Source organism: Chiroxiphia lanceolata, chromosome 1 (genome assembly GCF_009829145.1).
Source record: "Chiroxiphia lanceolata isolate bChiLan1 chromosome 1, bChiLan1.pri, whole genome shotgun sequence".
NCBI classification, from domain to species: Eukaryota; Metazoa; Chordata; class Aves; order Passeriformes; family Pipridae; genus Chiroxiphia; species Chiroxiphia lanceolata.
In genome coordinates, this window is record NC_045637.1 from 141,123,606 (window position 1) to 141,145,783 (window position 22,178).

The 22,178-nt window shown below is 35.9% G+C and overlaps 1 protein-coding gene across 14 annotated transcripts in view; it reads right to left on the reverse strand.

The window, feature by feature from the left end:
- Positions 1 to 22,178, reverse strand: part of ARHGAP12 (Rho GTPase activating protein 12) — a 76,101-nt gene that overhangs the window by 14,941 nt on the left and 38,982 nt on the right. For 6 of the 14 annotated variants that reach the window (XM_032692737.1, XM_032692701.1, XM_032692730.1 and 3 more), the window contains 7 exons: positions 21,924 to 22,064; positions 20,265 to 20,345; positions 11,763 to 11,888; positions 8,128 to 8,202; positions 5,530 to 5,591; positions 3,828 to 3,909; positions 1,702 to 1,824 (listed from right to left, as the gene is read on the reverse strand). In XM_032692737.1, coding sequence (XP_032548628.1) covers positions 1,702 to 1,824; positions 3,828 to 3,909; positions 5,530 to 5,591; positions 8,128 to 8,202; positions 11,763 to 11,888; positions 20,265 to 20,345; positions 21,924 to 22,064 — 690 coding nt within the window. The remainder of the gene's footprint in view (positions 1 to 1,701; positions 1,825 to 3,827; positions 3,910 to 5,529; positions 5,592 to 8,127; positions 8,203 to 11,762; positions 11,889 to 20,264; positions 20,346 to 21,923; positions 22,065 to 22,178) is intronic. The other 8 variants (XM_032692809.1, XM_032692773.1, XM_032692753.1 and 5 more) reach the window with 5 other exon arrangements.

A 22,178-nucleotide genomic window follows, 5' to 3' on the forward strand; every position in this document is an offset into this window, starting at 1 on the left:
CCCATGCAAATAAGTCAGCCTCACTGCAAAGCTCTTCTGATATACCAATATATTACATAATTATCACAAACTTAACTTTTCTATTCCAGGACATTTTAAGTTTACCACACAGGCTCTCCTATGAGCTTTCCTGTCAAGGCTCTTTTCTGTTCCTGAGTCTATGAAAATGAGATGCCAGCAGCTATTTCCCTCCTTGAAAGCTTCCAGGAGCAAGTCCTGAACAGGGTTGCTCAGACACTCTGCTTACAAAGGTCAGCTACAGGCAATTGAACCCTCCTGAAGCAAGTAGATTCTGCTGACAGAAGTGAAAAAAAAGCCTTTCCCTTGCAACTGCTGCCACACAGACATTAGGTCTGCTTTCTCAAAACAGAGAGTACTACCCAGTCAGCACCAGCCAGGATAAATTCAGTTCTTACTGAGCAGACACCTTATCCTTACCGGATTTCTTTCCTGAGCTGTCTAGAAAGTTTGGAAAGGGCAGCAGTGTGAGGCAGAAAGAGGGAGAAGTCTACTTGGTGCTGCCAGCTGTCTTAGATATGAAGCTGTCCCTACAGACACTTATGACAGCCTTTTTTAAAAAGAAAAAAAACAGTCACAGGATGTGCTTATGCTGAGATATATTTTATTTTTCCGTAAGAACAGGGTGTTTTCTTTGCTTTGGATATAGTAGATGCTGTGCAGCTTAAGGACAGATGTATACTGACATCAATAAATAGGATAATTCTCAGGATTTTCTCTAAGTCCTGAACGCCTGCACAGGACAAGCCACACAGTCTGTACTGTAACATACTCCAGCATTCTTTGGAAACAGAACTGGATGTTATTTATGCAAAGACCTTGGATGTGCAAATGACACCTGGTTTTCTTGTAATTCTGTTTCTAATTAGAGCTGGGTGGAATGTTTTAATTCCAAGTCCTGCTCACCCAAGGATGGACTGCAGAAAGAAAGCTGAGGAGACAGATACTCCTTTGTGGCTGGTAAGGGAGCTTCAGAACTTACTTTTCACACTAGTATTAATATATAAATTCCTCCTCATTCACCTTGAGCAACAAGCTACCATATTAGCTACCAACATTTTATGAGTTTCTGATTAGCAGCACTTCTGTGCTTGGCATCTAGACTTCAAAACATAACTACAGATGCTTAAATTATATATAAAAAGAGCCCTACAAAATTTACATCAGCTTTCTATATGTGGAATATAGCAAAAATATCTCTGTGTTCTTTTTCTTTCATCTCTTTATGCATAACATTTACATTTTTGGATATTCCAATTATAGTTAAAATTATCAAACAACAGTTACATCATTGTATCAAAGTTATCATAGGCACCATACAAAGATTCTAAATTAGTTGTGTTAGAAAGAATCAGACATAAAATATCTGTTAAAAAACTAACCATATCATGCTACTTATTAGTCAAGGCACTAGTGGTTCAAATAGTAGGCAAATTTGGGTTTATAATTTTGGCACCAGTGAACCAGATACACTTTCTGCTTTGTTCCAGCAGAACAATTACAGGATTATTGCAATACACTTGTGTTAATTTTCACCTTGGATGACTTTCAAAAACAGTAAGCAAGATATGTGAGGTGTTATATGAAGTGTCAAAACTAAATCTTGGAAAAATTCAAGTTTACTTTCAGGATTAGTGGCAGATAGCCTTACAGCGACAAGAGGCATGCAACAAGAACACATACAGTGATAGCTGAAACTTGGGCAGAGTTTACATAGGTGACAGCAGGTCGACGACTGAGAGCATTTTTCCAAGAAGAAAGCAGCGAGAGCAAGAGCTCAGGAATTGAGCCCACTTGGCAAAATGACTTGATGAGAAAAAGGAAGAAAAGTGATGAAGTCACAAAACAATGCACAAAAAAAGAAGATATGGTTATATCAATCACTAGACGAATGCTAAATAAATGTTCTGCTTGTAAGATGAATAAGAAATGTAATTCTTTATGTCAAACTGTTAGACTTGACGTCACCTTATTAAAATATGCACACAGAACCAAGTTTGAGAGGGGAGGTGGAATTTTTAATACCCCAAAAAAATTTCCTACAGAGAGCAAAAAGAGTGTGTGCTGAATACTTAATTATTTACAAAGCCAACTGTGAGTCTGCAGATACACAACACTCAGTCCTTGAAAGAGTTTCTCGCTTAATATTTCCAGCTTCACTTTATTTTGTTTATACTGTTGATACCCATTTTCTGACCCTACCCTAATATTTCACAATACACATAACTGACAGAGTCTCACAAAAATATTGTGACTATGGTACTTTTGTGCCACTTAAATCAACAAAAGAATGTAAGCCTTTTTATTTTTCCCACCAAATGACCACACTTGGATGGTGTAATACAACTTACACTGGTGTCCCTAAACCATGCAACTCTGCTTATTGGTTATCTTTTATGGATAATTCATTTGGGCACACATCACCCATAACATTACCATACCTTCATGAACACTTTGGCATTGTGTGTTTAATGATAATAACATATAGCTGAAAAAAAGGTTTTTTGATCTACAGCTACATTTGGATGAAGACTATTAGTAGCTGTAATCAAGACTCTGGAACTTGACTAGTTATTCAGGCTTTCTAAACAAGCATATTTACACCTCTAAAACTAAAATACTTTTTGGATCCTTAGCTATAAAAGTAAATTGCAGAAGTCACCAAAATCCACTTACTACCATAAAGCGTAATTTACCTTCTCACATGATTTTCATCTTTACGTTTTTTTCTTCCTTTCTTTTCCCTCTGCTTGACCATCTTGGTCAACTTTACCCTTTCTATTCTCTTCTACTCCAAATTTCATTTATCCATCCTCACTCAATTTTTTCAACCCCCCTTTCTGCAGAAGGGGAAAAAATATGTTTACAGCTCTGAAATGGACTCAATGCTATAGAAAAGAATTGTCAGTTCCAATTCACTACCCAAAATGAAGAGCAGGAGAAAGTGAGCCAAGTAGAAAAATCAGTCAAGAACAGCAAGATAGCATTATCTCTAACAGGCAATTTTGCTGGAATTCATATGATAATACACCAAAATAACCAACACTGAATCTGGCCTGTCTTTAGTTATTGCAGGAGATCCACAGAGTTTAATGTCAGACCTTCAAAAGTAGGTAAGTAAGGCATAGATAAAAAGCCATTTCTATACCTATTATTGTAGGAATGTAGCTGGATAAATATAGCTAATTTAATTATTGTGCTATTACCCTAGAGGTGACATAAAGAACTGAATAATCATCATCTTCAATGTGATGTTTCTCTTTAGGTCTTCATCAGACAACAAAATAGAAACAGGTATTTGCCATGCTCTAAGCAGATTTAAACCAAGATATGGAATCCAGCAAGACAAAGAGTAAATTATAAGACAACAACATGATATCGCTCAAATAGGCCAACACAAGAAGCCAAGTGTCAGACTATTTTATTACATGTATCACATTCAAAATTACTTGGAGTTTCTGAAAAGATATCCAAGACGGGTAAAACAAACAAACTGTTTAGACAAACACATTAATAAGGAACACAAAAATATCTGTTCTGGAACAAAAACTTCAAGCCTACAGGGCACCTGAAGACCTCTTCATCAGTTTCTTACTTGTCAAATATAGACACAGAAGTACGACTGTTTTCCTTCTTACGGTACATCATAATTGTTACATTACATTTTCTTGCCAATTTACACACTCTTATTTTCTCTAAATTAGGTGTATATATATTGGTATCTAGGCCATACAAATAGGAGAGCTTTAATTTATTGTGCTTTACATGACTAACACTTCAGTGAGGGTGAGGGTTGTTCCTGAGCTTACCCAGCCAGTTCCACTTCCTTGGGTTTTAGTGAACAGCAGTGACGACCCTTGTAACACTGCCCATGATGACATCCAATTCTTCCTGTAAATAATTGTAAACAAACAAAATAAATTGACTTTGAAAGTAGATATTTAAACTGCCCAACATTGTTGCCCAGCTGACCTGTATGTTAATATACTTAAGTGCATATACAGTCATTAGTGGCATCAGTAAGTCTTAATTACTATCATATTTGTAGAAGGGAATGTATGTTAACAGTCCCAGCCTGACCATCAAAGTCTAAATCAAACAAAGTTAATTAGGAGTGGAAACAGTTCACCAGGAGAAACACCATGCAATTATAATTTCAAAGGGGCTAATCTAGAACACTCAGCCTAATGTGTACTTAACAGATCATGCTAAAGTACTGCAGAATTCTGAAATTCATTGATCACATCTCAAATGCAAGTGTCCCATATTTATGTAATAAGCTAATTTACATTGGCAACAAAATATTTGCTGAAAATCTAAAAAAATGAAGGAAATTAAGAACAAATGAGTTGTTTCAGTTGTCTATTTGATTTTATGCCTGAGGACCTGTCCTCCTGAGGTCATTAAAAAAAAAAAAAGTCTTGACAAGCCCTGAATATCTATCCCCATTACCCAAACATAAATTATGACTTAGCAGCTCTCAAAGTGACAGGGTAGACATGCTGCATTTTTCTGTACAGCAGCAGTAATCCAGACCAGTGACTCCAACTGATGCAACAGAAATGGTGACAGTATATTGCACCAGCAGCAGCTTACATAAGCCACTGTCCACTCTGTCCTACTGAGCTCTTAGGAGCATCTCTGTGGAACCAAACTGGAGGTCAGATGTGCTGTTCAGCTCCACTGGACTAGGTCAGGGTGGCTCTAGAATATCAGCTGGGTGTTGATTATCTAATCCTCAGGTAAAGCATCCTTCATGTACCGAAAGTCTCGTAAACACTGAACTAGAGGTAACACAATATTAGATCTAAAAAATTAAATTTATAAAAAAAAAAGCAAAAAAGGTAAAAAGTAAAGCTAAATTAAATCTGAGGATGTGCCACACTTATGCAGTATTTTTCATTGACTCTGCAAAACACCAGAAACGTATGTTAGCCAGCACTACCTGATTACACATTATGACTTATAGTGCAAATGCCTGCCTGGGAGGCAGAGAAAGGAAGTTGGAAATGAGGTCACTCATCACCTACAGGGAGACTGATGTCGGGTGTTAACACTGCTTCAAACCCTTCACATGCAGAGTGAAGCAAGAATTAGGGAATACATGGCATGTACACTTCTTGGAAATTACAGGACATGGAGTGAAACTCTGAAAGCTCCTCTTACACCAATTCTATCCAAGGAACAAGACAGTCTATAGCCTATACAGATTTTCTCTTAAATCAGTCGATCAATCCCATTTTAAAAAGCTGTCTCTCCTCAATACACCTTTATGAATTCTCTGCCTTGTGTGAAGTCCTGGCATACATGAGCCTCTGGCTCTCTGAAGTCCATTATCTTTAGCTCACTGGGAGAAACACATGGGATAAGATTAACACTGTGTCCTACAGGAAAGCCTCTAAGGCAAATTCAGACAAAAAGTAAGAAGCTGCAAATCCCAGCATGCTGTCCCAACATAAAAGACTTTACACAAACCTTAAGCACCTGCACTTCTAGAAGTCCAAAACTTACCGAACTTTCTTCCCATTTTCTGTAATCTTTGTCACGTTTAATAAACCATACTTTTCTTGGCCCTGTAAGATAAGAGTAAGATATAAGAAATATAAAAGAAAATCTGATTCTATTAACATCACATCACCAAATTCAATCCCCCAAATAATCAATTGCTGGCAAGGAGCTATCTTTACCCATGCAATAACCTCAAGAAACTGTCTTTAAGCATATTTAAATATGCAGAGATCAGCAAAATCAAAATTCCTCTGGGGAAGTACTCATTACCATTCAGAGGGTAAAAAGCTTTCCTTCATCAAGACCTAGGTTATTTGGACAAGCCAAACTAAATAATTTGTGATAGTAGACAGTGGAAATTATGAACGTAAATTTATAATTATTTGTGTAATAGCACATTACTGTTTTTGGCCTTTACTAAAAAAGGCTGACAAACAGCCTAAATTCCCTGACAAATTCTTCAAGTAATTTTAACACAATTTCATATTTTAAATAAAACATGGTTGAAATGCATGAAAATACTAACATATTCATGTTAAAAATAGATGAGAGAAACATTTCTTTGATTTTTTTTTTCCTATCCCCAAGGAAAATATTAGAATTTTAAACTACTTAGCTATGTCTTGTTGATGAAAACCATCTATATTAGTATGCCTACTAAAAAATTTGGAGATCAGTCAGTGACGGGTGGAAAAAGAACACTGCTGAACAAGAAGGGTGTTTGCAGGTTTCAAATAGCTGGAGTGAGTATTTCTAGTTTCTGTGCAAAAATAATAATATAACGGAACATTTGAAAAAGCATTCTAGGATAAAAAGTAAAACCATTAATTTATACCATCATCTCAAGATGAGTTATCACATTCTATCATTTTCTCCTGTCATCCCAGTCAATGGTGCTAAAAGAATATTACATTATTTTTTTAATCAATTCCTTCTCAGTAACAGCTTCTAACTTCATTTATGAACTAAGCTATTAGTTGAAACTACTACTGAAAGTATCCAAATTAGTTTTATCCTTAAAAAAATGACTTCAATTCCAGATAAAATGAAAACACAAGATAAATCTTCAGCATTCTCCTCTAAATCTCAAATTTAAGTGGACCCTGACTGCAGAATACTATATTGAAGAACCTTTTTTTGCTGGAATACCATGACAACACTCTTACCAGAGACACAGATCTGTTTTTCATGAACTTTAAAAATTTTACCTACATGTTTCAAACCCAGCACATAAAATACAGAAAGGACATGTTAAAGGACAAAGGTGTTTAGCTGGTGGATCAGATGTTATTTCAGTCCAATGGCAACTATTACTCTTACTCAATATCTTCATTGGCCTTTGGCTTTAATAAGCAGAACAGCCTTTCACCATCTTTCACAGTGACTGAGCAACCTGTACTTTCTGAAATAAATTATGGTTTTAATAAATTACTCATGATGGGACCAGTGGGGATGCTCCACAGAAGAGCTATTCAGAAAAAGTATCATAATGCCCTACTTAGCAGCAACACTAGGGGGTACTAACGGGAAAATTAATGTAATCAGGAAAAAGAAGTGGAAAGCAAGTTAAGGATGAAAATACTCAAAAATTTACCAGCTTTCTTTGGAATATTTAAATCCCAGGTGATAGTTAAAGAAAATATGGATTTTTTTTTCTATTATCTAGAGTAGTAGTGAGCTTTTCTGAAAAACACAAGTTTAGAAATGCAAGGTCCGAGCCATATTTAAAGAAACTGGATCACATGCAGCAATAGTTCCTTTTGTGTAAGGCTATCAACTATGCTTGTTCAATAAACAATGTTTATTTTATTGTGAAAAACTGTTTGAAGAGTTTTAAGAATGGATTATCATGAATAAGCCAGAGAACCATTTCCCTGCATGCAGAGTAAGAATGAAACTAGAGAAGTTGTGCCTTTAATGCCCTGAGGTTCCTACTAAAGGGCTGGTAAAATTGATCAAGTTACTTATTTCAATACTGCTGTAGTACAGTTCCAAAATAAAAAGGATAAAACCTTCATTTTTTTTAATTATTCCCTGCTGTTTAAAATATAAACTGATATTAAAAAAATCTGTTAAACATTCATAACGGGTTTGACAGGCTTAGGTTTTTCACCCACTAATTATTTTACTAAATCAAAAGGGCAGAGCTTATTTATGCCAGGTCCTCTGTCTCTTTAAGGAGACTGAATCAAGTCAAAATTAGAGATATCAAATACTACAAACTATTACTGACTACTGACAGTGAGGGATACTGTGAAGAGGGGGAATCTGTTTCTGTTTTTACCTCTCAAGATGTTAGATGAGAAGACGTGACTGTTGGAGAAAGTAAACCAAGTTCTACATAATTAGACATAACTTTATTCCATGGTGAATTTCTAATTTAATCTCGTATTACTAAACTGCATTTAAACCAAAGAAATTTATATTTTTCCCTGAAAGTAGAGTTGGATGTAAAGCATTTCTTTTAAAATGTAAAGCCTTCAAATTGTTTTATCCCATTATTTTTCCCAACAACAAGAAGGCTTACCCTCAATTCTCTAGTCATGAATAACCCAGTTTCTACAACATCTACTTATCTATTTAAACACTTTGCATACTGACTGTGGCTTGATGCTTTGGTGAAGAAGGAGAGGACTCATTTTCAGGAAAGCTTGTCTTAGAAGCAGTTGATGATTCCTGAAAATTCAAATAGTCAATATAAGTTATTATTTTTCTTACAATTATTTTCTTTTTTTTTAACCCTAAAGATACTTTCTCCCTCTCTCTTTTTACATATTCATACATTAGGAAAAAAAGTACTTCTTTTCATCACTCATGACATTCCCAGATAGCAATATTCTAAACTTGCTTACTGAACAGTGTTCTTACAAGATTTACAGACAACACTCAAATTGGGTTAATTAATACATAACCATTTGAAAAAAATGTTAATACATGCTGTATCAGCTTAAAGCAAAGCCTTCATCCTTATTAAGGGGCAGATCTTTTGTATGACACTGCTCTCAAATTATGAAGCATATTTACGTATTACAGATTATCACATACTAAATACTAATATTATAAAGAACAAAATATGTCTGTGTGGTTAGTAAATATAAGATTAGTATAATAAATCACTATATGCGTAGAAAAACATATACCAACTCTATTAATTTTTGTGAGTCACGATCATTAATTTCCTTATAATCAAACACTAAAAATCTCTAGAGGTCTGGGTTTTTGTTTTAAATGAAATGTTAACCACTTATAAAAATAAAGTATTAAATCTCTGAAAACTAGAAAAATTGCCCATCTGGAGCAAAAAAACCAAAGGCATGTGCATTTCCTCTGAAGTAATGATTGCTTTGAACAAACACGCTGCTTGAAAATCTGTTAAAGAATTTCAAATGGAAGAAAAACATCACTTTCTCTGCCACCATTAACACATTTTCCCCGCTCCCTCTTTTTAACTCCCTTGATAACTCTCCCGAATTCAGTTTGCTTTTGCAGCATTACATAACACTCTGCAAACCTGTGCTTTAAAATTCGCTACCTACAGAAGTAGCCCACTAGTTTTCAGTAGCATAATAACAGGGAGCTTTAGCACTCCTAAGAACAGCCTAAAAGTTCCATATTTTCATATGTCTGCAAAGAGAAAAAAATTGTTCAGTTTAAGAAAAGCAACACTGTCCCTCCAGGAAGGTATTTTTTCCTCTGCTTACGAAATTTTCTAGCTGATGGGTATACACAGATATGTGCCACAGCCAATAAACTGTTAATAAGTATGTCTGGTATCATCAAATTCTCGTGAGCCATAGCAACCCATAGTTTCACTCTGACACATTTCAAGTACTCTTTTGAATGGCCTATTTTCATACAACTGAGTTGTGTTGTTTTTTCCAGGAAAAGAAAATAAGGAAAATAAAAAGAAGATAGCTTCCCTAGGAGTCAGCTAAAAAGCAAACTTGCGGTTCATGTGCCTATCCAGACAAATACCAGTTGTTTTCCTTCCTATTTCATTCTGCATTTGGGATAGTTTTCACACAGTAAGCAACTCTGGAACAGGAAACCCAGTATTTATGGCAACAAACTATTCCCTTTTCACATACTAATTTGAAGCAAATATACTAACAGTGTGCCCGTTAGTGGTAATAAAACAGGTGCATCAATGCACTAAAAATTATTTGTCTTTCCACAAAACAGTTTAATGCTCCACTATGTATTTTTAATTTTGTCAAAGCATTAATGTTGTGCTTTATATGAACTATAAGTCTCCTTACCATTAAAAAATACAGGCTGTCTACATGCTTTGAAGCCGTTAAAGGAACATTAGTCTACTGCCTTAGGCTTTACACATAAGGCTGACATATACAATTTCTCTTGGTTATTAAACTTAGGATTTATACACATTCATCTTTGTTTCATTGTGTTCAAGTTCTTATACCTGAACACTGCAACTTGAAGAAATGTAAACAGCTCAACTTATTCAATGTGTTAAAAAAGCTTCTTCATTCAGTGCACCACTACATGAAGGTCTTTTCAAAACAGAAGTAAATCTTACGCCAAAAATTAAGAAATTTTACTTTAAAAGCAAAGCCAAAACTTTAAGCTAGCTCCAACAAAATTGTTCATACCTGTGAGGCATAAACTGCACATGAAGCTAGAAGTGTCTACTCAGTTTTGATTTATCAGGGCTCCATCTAGGCTGTCTCTCATGCAGTACCACAACACACACTGAGTACAGAAGGATGTGTAAGGCAGAGGAAGAGGAGGAGGAAGGGAAAGGAGCAGTAGCAGGATCTCAGAATTGCTCAAGCTAAACTAATGTGTACAGGTGCAAACTCCCCAGCCAACCATGGTCTACTGCCTCCTAAACACCACATAGGATATACTCTAAACTGACAACTCAAAAGCTCAAGATCAAATCCAATAAATCCTATTCTGAAGAACTAAGTCAACTCCTGAAAAGGAAGTCTATGAAAATGTACTGGAAACAACAAGCTGAGCAAGTAAAGTTCTGAGTAGCAGATCCCTTTTCATTACAACTACTGGGTTTTGTCCATTTAAATTTCTTTTGACATCTGCAATTACACAAGCCCACTCAGGTTTTTCCTTACACTCCCAAATCTACATTAATTTCATTTTTTCTTGTATCTTTAGGAAAATGGGAGTTTACAATGCCATTTCCTGGTATCTCGTTCTGAGTAGTCTGTACTAATATTTCAGCATCACAAAGTATTTCATTTTCCATGAATCTTGGGACAGAGTGCAGTGAAGTTAAAGAAAACAGCAAGTCACCACCCTACACCACCCATTTCAGTTCCTCCCTCCTCAGTTCATATCAACTGTGCCTGTGGGTGAGGAGAATGTCCCAGCACAAGCAGAAATGGCTGGGACAAAAGTCAAAGTGAAGAGAGACAGGCAGAGGGAGAGCAAGGGAGAGAGAGGCCCCATCTCCTTGTTGGCCTAAACAGAATCTGTTACTGTGCAGCCCAAAACAGACTATCAAAAAGGGGCAGAAAACAGCTTTTGTTTTTACTGACCCACAGCTCTTTTCAGACTAAACACCAGCTCAGCTCTGGACAGGATCAAAGCCAAGCATTTCAGCACTTTCAGTACCATCCTCTGCCCTTCAATAACAATGTTAAAACTCTGTAATAACCACACAGAGCTTTTCCTCTTTCCTCGAAATATTACAGTGGCACTCAATGGAACCATCATTAAAAAGATAAATACACTATATAACACTACTATTTAAATCTTTATGTCATAGTTTTTACTTTAGCAAATGCAACTTTTATTTCAATTCTATGTATGTTTCAATTATTCGTCTGCAATCTTTCAAGTGTATTTCTACTTGGTGTTTCCTACAATTAAAACATTCAGGTTTGAAACATCACTATACCTTACAGAAGAGCCTTGCCCACATCCATAATTCTCAAATACAAACCCTAATTACAATTCATAGCTTAAACTGAATTGGGAAATTCCCAATCATAAGTAAAATCGCTGTACATGCCAACCCCTGAACTAACACTAGTTAAAATACTTCAAGGACAACAAGAAAAGAGTTACTATTCACAAAGTAACATACTAAAGTTATTGAACAGCCCTTGGTTTTGCTGAACGTTGTACATGATACAAGAGAACATACAAATGAAATTTCAGAAATTCACGCTTATTCATTTCTGTTACATTAAATACTTCACACATGAGAAACAGCTGGTATTTCAGCATGCTGTTGAGCTTGCTCCTACCTTGTCGTTGGTGTCCAGCACAATTGTGCTGTGCCTCCATTTTGTTAAAACTATTGGTTCCTGTAGCCTCCTGTCCAGACTCCTACTCTTTATTATATCTCTCTGCTGCTGTGGTGAAGCATTATACTAAAGAAGAGAAAAATAAAAGTGTAAGTAGAATCTGATTCATGCAAACAAGACTTGGGCATACCACTCATATGCCTAAACAGTGCAAATTTTCAGATTCCTACTGTCACCAAGGATGTGAAAACAGCCTTGGTTTTATTTTGCATTTGGTCTTCAGAACTCTCCGTTCTCCTTTAGTCCTCTTTGAAGCAGTAACTAAGACTGGCCTGTTGGGATAAGTCTCCATTGGCAGAGAGATATTGGATTTCTTGTGCAAGAGCTTACTGCTGATTTTGCAACCCAACAGGGTATTGAGAACCACCAAGAAATCACAATAAATACAATATTTAATCATTCAGTCTTCATATTGCACTGACAGTACTATAGCACCTGTCCAGTTCATGTGCAAGAAAAAGAAAACCCTATTATCCTGCAGTACGGTACTTAAATTCTTAAAATTACCTGGGTATAACCCTCTTTAACCCAAAGATTTGGGATGTGTAGGAGAGAAAACTTGAGGGTGAGGACTTGCTTTTTCAGAATAAACACACCAAAGTACTTATAAAAGAATTTTCTGGTGTGGAACGTACACACAATTCTACACATTCTATAAGCATGGAAAATAAATATTTAGCAGGAAATAATTGTAAGACTTATTAGAACTGTAACAGCCAAGGACAGACTGTATTCACCATAACATAGGTTTCTAGTAACTCATGCAAAGCTATAGAGACTGAGAAAATGTGAAGGTCATCAGAAGAGCACAGCATTTAATTAGATCTCAGAACTGTAGCATACTTATCATTACTAGTGTTGACATTTTACATCATAACAATCAATACATTATAAAAAGTTCTAAAAATATTTTAAACATTAAAATGCAAACAAGAAAAGACAACATCAGCATATGGGGTTTTTAAGTCATTAAAAAAAAATCTCATTCTTTCTAGTCATTATCAAACTAAAATCTACACATAGAAAGAAATTTAAGGCAACATTTTTGGAGTCCTGTAAAGCACTAGAATCCACCAGATAAGAAGTAACAAGGGAAAGTCAAGCGCTCCTTTTATTTGAGAAGGCTAAAGCAATAATCTTTGCAAGCACACTGAGTTCTATGATTTTGCTACTGATTCCTACTGTAAGCACAGAGCCTCAGGTCTTCAGACAGAATAACCTACACCTGCATATAACAACAAAGCATGCCAAGGTTTAACCTAAACAACATAAATGCTAAATCTAAGCTAAATTGCATAATAGTTATATTTATTGCCCAAATAAAGAACCAGCATTACTACTGCCATGGTAGTCACGATGCTTGAGTTAGCTTTGTATTTCACTATAAAGAGAGCTAATGCTCCAATAAGTCAACACACGCTTAAAAGATAAATAACTCTAATGTTTCATTAAATTATTTCAATAGGCATAAGAGCGAAAAATACTCCCTGGTGAATGGATCTTGCAGCACTGACAGTAAAAGTTGGTAGCTCATGTACAGACAAATGTATTGGCTGTCACTGCAGAAATTCGCTTCCGAGCCTGCACTGCCTTTGCACTGGGTTCAGCACATTTACACTCACATGGCAACATGTTTCCTTACAATAGTGAGGTTTCAAGCAACTCTCTGTTAGTCTCCTTGTTAAATCAAAAGCTGAATCATCATTCATGCTGCAAGGGCCCTAATACTGGCTTACTTTCTTGTTATGGAAATACCCACTCTGCAGATGCTCCCACAGCCCAAACTGCAGCAGCAAGCTGAGCAATCTACAACAAAATTGCCCATCAGTACTACAGCTAAAATCTAAACCATTTTCAGTGAAACTATGTCTAAGTCACAAATGGCTGCAACAAACATTATTCCTTGCAGCAGTTCTAACCTATTTAAGTAGGCAATTCAAACACATTTCTTGCTGTGAAACAGAACTTCTTATTTCAGAAATAGATTTACACTTTAGTGACACTGGTGTACATTATTTATGGAAATCCTCAGTGCACTTTCCATTTGAGTAACTTGAGGAACTGAAGCTTAAACAAAGATGTATCTTAAAGTAACGTATCTTGAATTTAAGTCTATGCTAAGATATGGGCACATATCCTAACATATGTTCAGATATGTGCCCATATCTCAACACAGACTTAAATTATGTTAGGATATGGGCACAAGCCTAATTACAGGTGTTTTATATTTAAAAGGTGCCTTCGATACTATCACAAGACATCAGAAGTTAACTTATCTAACAGACAACACTATCTTGAAGGAGAAAAGACTTGTAATACAAAATTCAAGTTTTATTAAACATATTTAACGAGAAAGCAAAGCAACAGTATATGGAGCTCATCAACAAAGCTCTGCTGAAAACTCTGGAACACTGAGCAATATGCATCTTAGCAGCTTAAATAATTTGCATTGGTGATACAAACAGTGTTAGTAAACTGACAAGTCTTTAAAGTGAACATTTGACATTTTTGCCCCATTTTCTCACAATAGGGACTTCAAGTAAACATTTTTTGCTCAGATCTTTATGCAGGGTTTGTTTTTCGTTTGTTTGTTTTATTCATTATAAATAGTAAAACTGGCAAGGTTGTGGGCGGGAAGTGATGTGGAAATAAAAAGCTTATATACTTCTGGGTCAAGATAAGTCTTCACTTTTAAATTACACGGACTGATCTGTGATCTCCAAGGAGAAGCGGAGTGAGATTCAGACACTGCTCCAGACTCCACATTGTCCCTCTAGACCAGGCAGAGTCCACTGGCTAGAGGGAAGCAGCCAGAGCCAGTAGCCTCACCAGGCTGGATGACACCACCCTTCTACTCTTTGGTCTGCTCTGACTCAATCTTAGTTCAAAAAGCCCTTGGAGAACAGTTTCAGCTCTGATTCACTTACTGATCCTCTACAGGACACCCACCTGCAGAGAAACTGCTGTCTCTCCCACATGCATTTTACAATATTTACCACTGTTTACCAGCAAAAATAAGCAACTAGGTTGGGCTTGCCTCCCCTCACACGAAATCTTGTTTTTACATAATGCTAAGAAGGCTTTCTAGGCCTAAGTCTTGGGGTAATCTTTAGATCAGGCAAGGGTCCTACACTGCAATAAAACTGACCAATCCAAGACTACACATTGACTGGCAGGGTAATCTCTGCTACAGCCTTGTGCCTTAATAGCATCTTCTTAGGGTGCAATGTTATTCTCCATATTCTAAAGCTTTTTTGTAATGTGGCACACAACTCCAAATATACACACTTATGCTCCTTGAAAATCCTCCACAAACTGAAATTTGTCACATCACACAAACCCATCATAACCTCAGTTTGTTCCCCATTTCATTGGGAGCATCTCCTATCATGAAGTGAGCACATGAGCAATTTATTTATTCTCTGAATGTACACACCAAGTAAAACAGACATCTTCTTGTAACAGCCCTTGGTGTAGGTTAAGGACATCAGTGGTACAAATTTAGGTCACACAGTATTCTTTTCAATGCTGAATTTGTTCAATACCTTCACTGTCTATGTAAAGGCTTTCTTTGCCTTGGTATAAAATTTTCTAACCCTCTCAACTGGCTGAGTGATTTATATTTAATTTTAACCTGATATGTGGCATGGCTCAAGGCTCTGTCCCAGCCTAATTGTGGCTGAAATAAATGTAACACCTCCAAGTTATTTGTAGCAGTTGTCCCCATTCTTACAGAGATGACACAGATATGTCAGCTTTAAGAAAGAAAAAATATTCTTCTTGGTTTGTGTTGACGAATTCTCAGTCAGATGAAAGGGACTGGGTGAGTAAAGGGAGAAAAGACTGGGAAGCAATGGGTACTGAAAGTCAGTAAAGACCTGAAGTCAAGTATTTTACCTTCACGCAATCAGTGATCAAAACAGCAGCATTTAAAAAATTATTGTGCTATCCTAGTACCCTTTAGCACCTCATATGTTATTGGCAGTTGTCCCAATACACTGTCTGAAATAGAAGATTCTTTTTTTTCCAAAAAAATTAAATGTTGCCTCAGAACAAAACAACTTTCTAGTGCTACTACTGTCATTGGCTTTGAACAAACTTTTTTTGTGTTGTTATAAACACCTACATTACAGCTTATGCTTTTCTTATCAACTAAATCAGTAATACTTTTTTTTTACCTACATAAATACTTTTATCTTTTTAAGGACTTCATTCCCTTTCCTTCTCTAGGGAAAGTGATTCCTCATTCTCTGCCATAGGATGCCTGGGTGGTAGCAGTTGGAGGCATCAGCTGCACTTGAAGGAACAGAACCCACACAGAATGAAGAGACCCCTGGGACAAGCAGCTCTAGCTCTAACATACAAGTGACTGAAAGACACCTCTGGATAACCTGCTTTGTTTGCTTTGCTGTCTTGGGTGCCCATTGCTTCACCTTTTAATCCTCAGGATCACCAAGACTGCTCATCTTTGACGAGCAGCTCTAAGTCAGCACTGATTGCCACAGGTCCTGCTGCTTACCTAAGCAAAAGCTGGGGGCACTTTCCCCTCCTCCCTCATCTTATCTGGGAGGAGGGAAGGCGGGTGGGAACCACCAAACACCAGGACAAATGAGGAAGACCAGGCTTTGTGAGTACAAATATACATATTAAAGAGAAAGGAAAAAGAGAGGGAAAAAAAAAAAAATCTGTCTTCTCATACTTATCGCAGGCTTGTTGTGCCACTTGTGTCATTAAAAACAATTTAGATCCTTGGACCAGCTAGACTGTGTCAGCTTCCACCAAGCAATCCAAAATTTTAGGACAAGAATGTGAAGCTGATTCAGTATTGCCAATGATACTGTCTAGTACATTGACTTGCAGTAGATACAACTGCCAACACACACAGTTTGTAACGTCAAAAGGAGCAGCACAGCTCAGAAGACGACAAATTTACCAGAAGACAACCAAGCCCTCTTTACACGTTGGCATCTTTATTTCTTTTCACCATATGATTTCGTGATATCTTCCTGACATGACCTGCATCATGTTTTACTGTCATTTTTTCAGCAAGCATGCTCTGTCTGATGGCATTCGGGTCTCCAACAGGAAAATCATCCCCCGAGTACCAGAACTGAGGCCCCTGAGCTCATACCCCATGTTGACAGTGCACAGAGTGAATTAACAGAGTGTTGGTCCATTAAGACTGCTAAAAATTAAGCTCCTCCACCTACTGCTTCCTCTGTGGATACAGCAAGGGGAGCTAATGCTGCAGGCACTTGTGAGAAGAAAACATGCAATTGCAATGTCACAGTCTGTAAATATTAACACCAAAACTATGAGTTCACTCCAGAGGATTATAGTATACATTTATTTTCTTTCAAAGGTTACTTTCAGATCAGAAAGCTCACTCAGAGGAGAGCAGGTATCGGCTTAGGAATGCATTTTAAAAATCAGAGAGATCTTTGATCTCTACTTTTTATTAGGTTGTCCTCTATAACACCCCTTTGAGTTATTTTTCAATATTTATTACATAGCTTTCCTCACTTTTTTTGTCATTTTGATAGATTAACTTTTTTAAAAACTTTAGAAATTAGAGTGTTCTCACTCCTGAGATCAATTTAATTACCCCCACCCTTAATACAAATTTCTCATTTGCTAAAGTCATAAAACTCATATTAGAAAACTAGGTTTCTGGAATAGGGCTGTAGCCCTTCTCAGCATGATTTAGGTATTATTCATTCACTACACAGGAAATAAAAATATTTTATCATAGTGATCTGCACAGGAATGAACTTTTATTAGTTGCTTTGTTGGGTTTTTTTTGTTGTTTAGTTGTTTGGGTTTTTCTAATAACTGGCAAAAACCAACAGAATGCTGCATAGCAAAAAACTCAAAGTCTTTTGCAAGATGTAGTAGAGACTATGGTTAAAATATTATTACCCATTTTAAAGATTAATTCACTATGTTCTTCTCTTCCACTACAGAAAGCTGGGTCACACTCATCATGAGCCTTAATAGACTTTGCAGCAGTTGTCAAAGCTACTCCATCTGAAACATCGTTTTCAGCCAGAGGCATTCAGCTATTCCTAGATGTTATTTAAATTCACATGACTGGAGGGCTTTCTGTGAGACTGTCTAAAGTAATTTGTTTTGTAACTGCCCTCCCTTCCCAACATATACCCTCATAATTTTTAACACACGTACAAGAAAACTGTGTTATTCCCAAGCATGTGCACATTTACAGTTAATGCTATTACCATGAAGATTTTTAATGTCACAGTATTAGCTCAGCTAGTGTGCTATTTCCAGAAACCTCTGAACCATTTTTAGTTCTAAAGAAGTTCAGATTATTAAGAACCATCTAACAAAAGGATTATCTTCTTTTTCTAGTTTAACAGCACTACATGACCATGCTGTTCCATCACTTTATTTCACAAGTTTTGGAAGGCAATATTTGAGCTAAATACACTGGGATCTAAAACTGACCAAGAGTAGGGTTTTTTCCTAGTAACTTACTTTTCATTTAAGCAAGTGTTATAACACCAAAGTCTTTCTATGGTTTTCTTTCATTACTCATGAGAGTTTTCAATATAGATTATTTTTCTTCAAAGCAGTTTTGTGGTCTGCATTGTCTTTCCAATTCATTTGTTCTAAGTACGTTTAGAGTCAGCTTCAGTAAGATCTTTGAGAGACTAATCTTCAATCACACTTAATTACTTACAAGAATAACATCTCCAAATATATAGCTATATAAACTAGCCAAAATCTTTTGTTGAAATATTTAATCTATTCCACAGGATTTAAAGTTAAAAGCTAAGGATTTCTGGAAATACATAGGGGCTCTTCGATCATGAATCCAAGAGTCAACTGCTCATTTTCTTCTGTTAACCTTACATTTGCTGCCACCCAAGATTTACTAGTTTCAAGAAGGAATTAAAAAGTACATTCTGCCCACATGAATAAGAAATAATTTTCAAGGAAAATTTGTAACAGTAATATGTGATGACTTTCATATAAACAAGAACTAAAGCATATCAGATCACTAATTCCAAAACAAAGGCTATGTTTCATTCTGGAGGTGACTGTTAATACAACAGAACTCAGATTTTATTTATAATCACTAAAATAGCATGCACTAATAAATACTAGAATAAATCCTAATAAGCCTCAGGTAACAGTACTAGATTATCTTTGTGACTTATTCTAGTTGGATTAAAGGCAATTTGCTATTTAGCTCAAATCCAAACTCAATCCATTTTAATGAAAACCAGCTTCTCTTCCAAGTCAGAACATTCTGCATTACAGAAGTCATAGAAAGAAGTACCCAAGACATTTTTCCCCAAGATGAACTTCATTTATATATAGTGAACCAATAATTGCTTCTGGTAAAACCCGGTCTATCAGATTTTCAGATGTCTAATAAATCTGACAATAAAGCAATAGCTACATAGCTTTTAAAACCAATAGATACAGATTATAGTGTTACATTTATGCATGTTACAAAATTTAAGTTATTTAATGTCAGACTAACATAGGAGAATTCCCAAACCCAACTCTTCAGTGACTCAGATACAAAGTCTTCTACTAAGATAACAAAACAGCTTAGTATTTAACTTCACTCATAAACTTCAATGTAAATATTTTCTCACAAATATTATGAAAGCACTATCTATTAAGGTTGCTCCTTTAAAAGTGAAAGTGACTTAGGACACTGGGTTTTGTACCGATGAAACAATAATGGAGAAACATGCTCTTTCATACACTTATGCACACAAGTCCATGTAAAACACAATTTTTTTACTGGCCACACCTTACTATGTAGGATTGAACAAGCATCCTAATAGGAGAAAAGATGTATACAACAATATCATTATGACAAATGCCCTATAGTTTTTCAAAGTGAAAATGAGAATTAAATAGCATTAGGTACATCTTCAGACTACCAAGTGTCCCTAGATCTGTCACTTCCCTACAAATTTCTATTTTCATTAGAAAATTAATAAATACCAGAACACAATCTTGTGAAACTGTGTCATCCTCAAAGATACCACAAAACTCTGCTAAAACTATTGTTTTTCAACATTTGTCTTACAAGCATTTAGGAGGCTACTAAAAATAGACCAGTTTCTCAGGGACATTATTCAGCGAAAAAAAATTTCTTTTTTCCTATAAAGGTTTCCTTATCACAGCAAAATCACAGATATTATTCTGCAGCCTTGTATGAAAAGCTCAGTTCAGCAGAGATACAAGATCTCCTTTGACATCTGAATAATCCATTTTTCATGTCCTTGAGTATATTTTTTTTCCTCTTCACAATCAAAAATTACACAAAAATGCAATAAATAAAGTGCAATATTTAAGTCCTCTTGTGGGGAATAAGTCCCATTAAAGGCCCCATAGAACATGTATTCAGGAGGAGGGGAAAGCCCCAAGTTGTTAAAGTTTCTTTTTTAGGTCACTCACCTTAGGTAACTCCCATTCTGATCGGGAACCATCAGCACTGTAGTAGTATGGTCTACCTTGTTCATCTGCATGTTTTATCCACTGCAGAAAGAAATGTGATGATACAAAATGTAATCAGAGTGACAGTCGAAACAAAATCTCTGAGACCTGACATTTAAAGTTAATTTTTAATAAAGTGCCATCCACTTCAGCAGTGTCTAATGCACAACCTACATTAATTAACCAAGGTTAGATTGCAATGAGAACAACATCCTGAATGGGGTTCATTAACATCTTTTCTTTCTGTAACTCCTCAGAAAACAGTCCTGCAATATCACACAAGAGACTGTGATAAATAGATATTTTTTTAAGATGGCATATCTCATTCTCATCACCATTACGTTCTCAATTTAAGGAGGCACAATCTTTTCATCACATCTGTGTCAGGATCTTATACATAACATTACAAGAAGCTCAGCCAGCAACTGCTGATAATTTAAAAGATACATGCATTTGTTGAACAACTTTTGTTGAACAACTTTTAAAAAACATTAATTAGATGCAGTTCCTTGATAAAACATGAAGACAATATAATTTCTGTAACCTCTATAAGCAACTCCTACAATCAAAGAGGTAAACCCATAACAACTGGGACTGGTCATGCAGAGAGAAAAGAATTGTGATGAGCAAAAATCTACAAGAATACTGCAGAAAAATATGCACAGAAACACTCACAGCAAGGCTCTTGGCTCAAGCAGGTTTCACAGAATCATCTTACAATAAAATGTGATAAGAAACACTGTTTTCTATCAATTCCAGTGCAAATTAAAAAAAGTCAGCACATTTGCTAAAACAGAGGTATGCTCTCTACAAATGTTTTTCAGAAAGAGATGAAATAGGATAAAATTCCAAAACTGTGATAAAACTCAATTATTTAAAAACTTCTTGCACATAAAAATTGCATATTTCAACTAGAGAAGAGGTGGTGCTATAATACGATTAAAAAAGGATTGTTTCAGTGAACACTTTTGAGGTTTAAAAAACCAAAATGCAACTTTAGTCAACAATTAGAAAAATGGACTGCTTTGCAAATATAAGCAACTACTGTCCTTTATCCTGTGTGGGAGAACTTCTTATGACATGCCCAGAATAACAGTAGGTTGTCTGTAGCAGTTAGACAATAAGAATAGAGTACAAATCTGCTGATATGGCTGTAGTTTAATTACAAAGTTTGTCTAAATCTGAAAGCAGTATCGAAAATATCTGATAAAGGAAATCATGAAACTGATAAAGTTGTATTGTATTATATTACATTCAGTTCAAAACCATCCTGACTGGAAGGTCTATGTAGACAAGAGCAGCTCTGAAAGGAGAGTAAGAAGTTAATTCCTGAAGTACAACCAGGAGGATGGGGAAGGGTGGAAATTACAACAACTATACATAATGTGTTCATTTAATAATATCTAATACGCAACTGGAAATAAGAAAACTTTTTAGATAGCAAAGAACATACATACAAAAAAAAAGTCAGTTCAGTTGCTAAAGTTTCATGCATATTTAAGAAAACAAAAGGAGATACTCCTGAGGAATGCTTTTCACTTTTGGAAATGCAGATTTCATTTCTAGAAGTGAATTAGTGGAAAAGATTTAGAACACGTGATGAGAAGAAAGAAAAAGTACCTTTTCATTAGTATAGTCATTGGTATATAGGGTTTGACCATGTTCATCCAACTCTTCTGACCAACCCTTTGGAGGAGAACCATACTGACTATCTGACTGGCTGTAACAAGAACTGTGGTCGTTTTCTTCTGATGAAAGATGCTACAAGTAGTCAGAAACATATAAGGCAGTTTTGAGAATGAAAGTGCTTTAAAATCTGAAAGATCAAAGATTATTTGACTAGAAAGAGAATAGTAATGAATTCAGGGAGTTCAC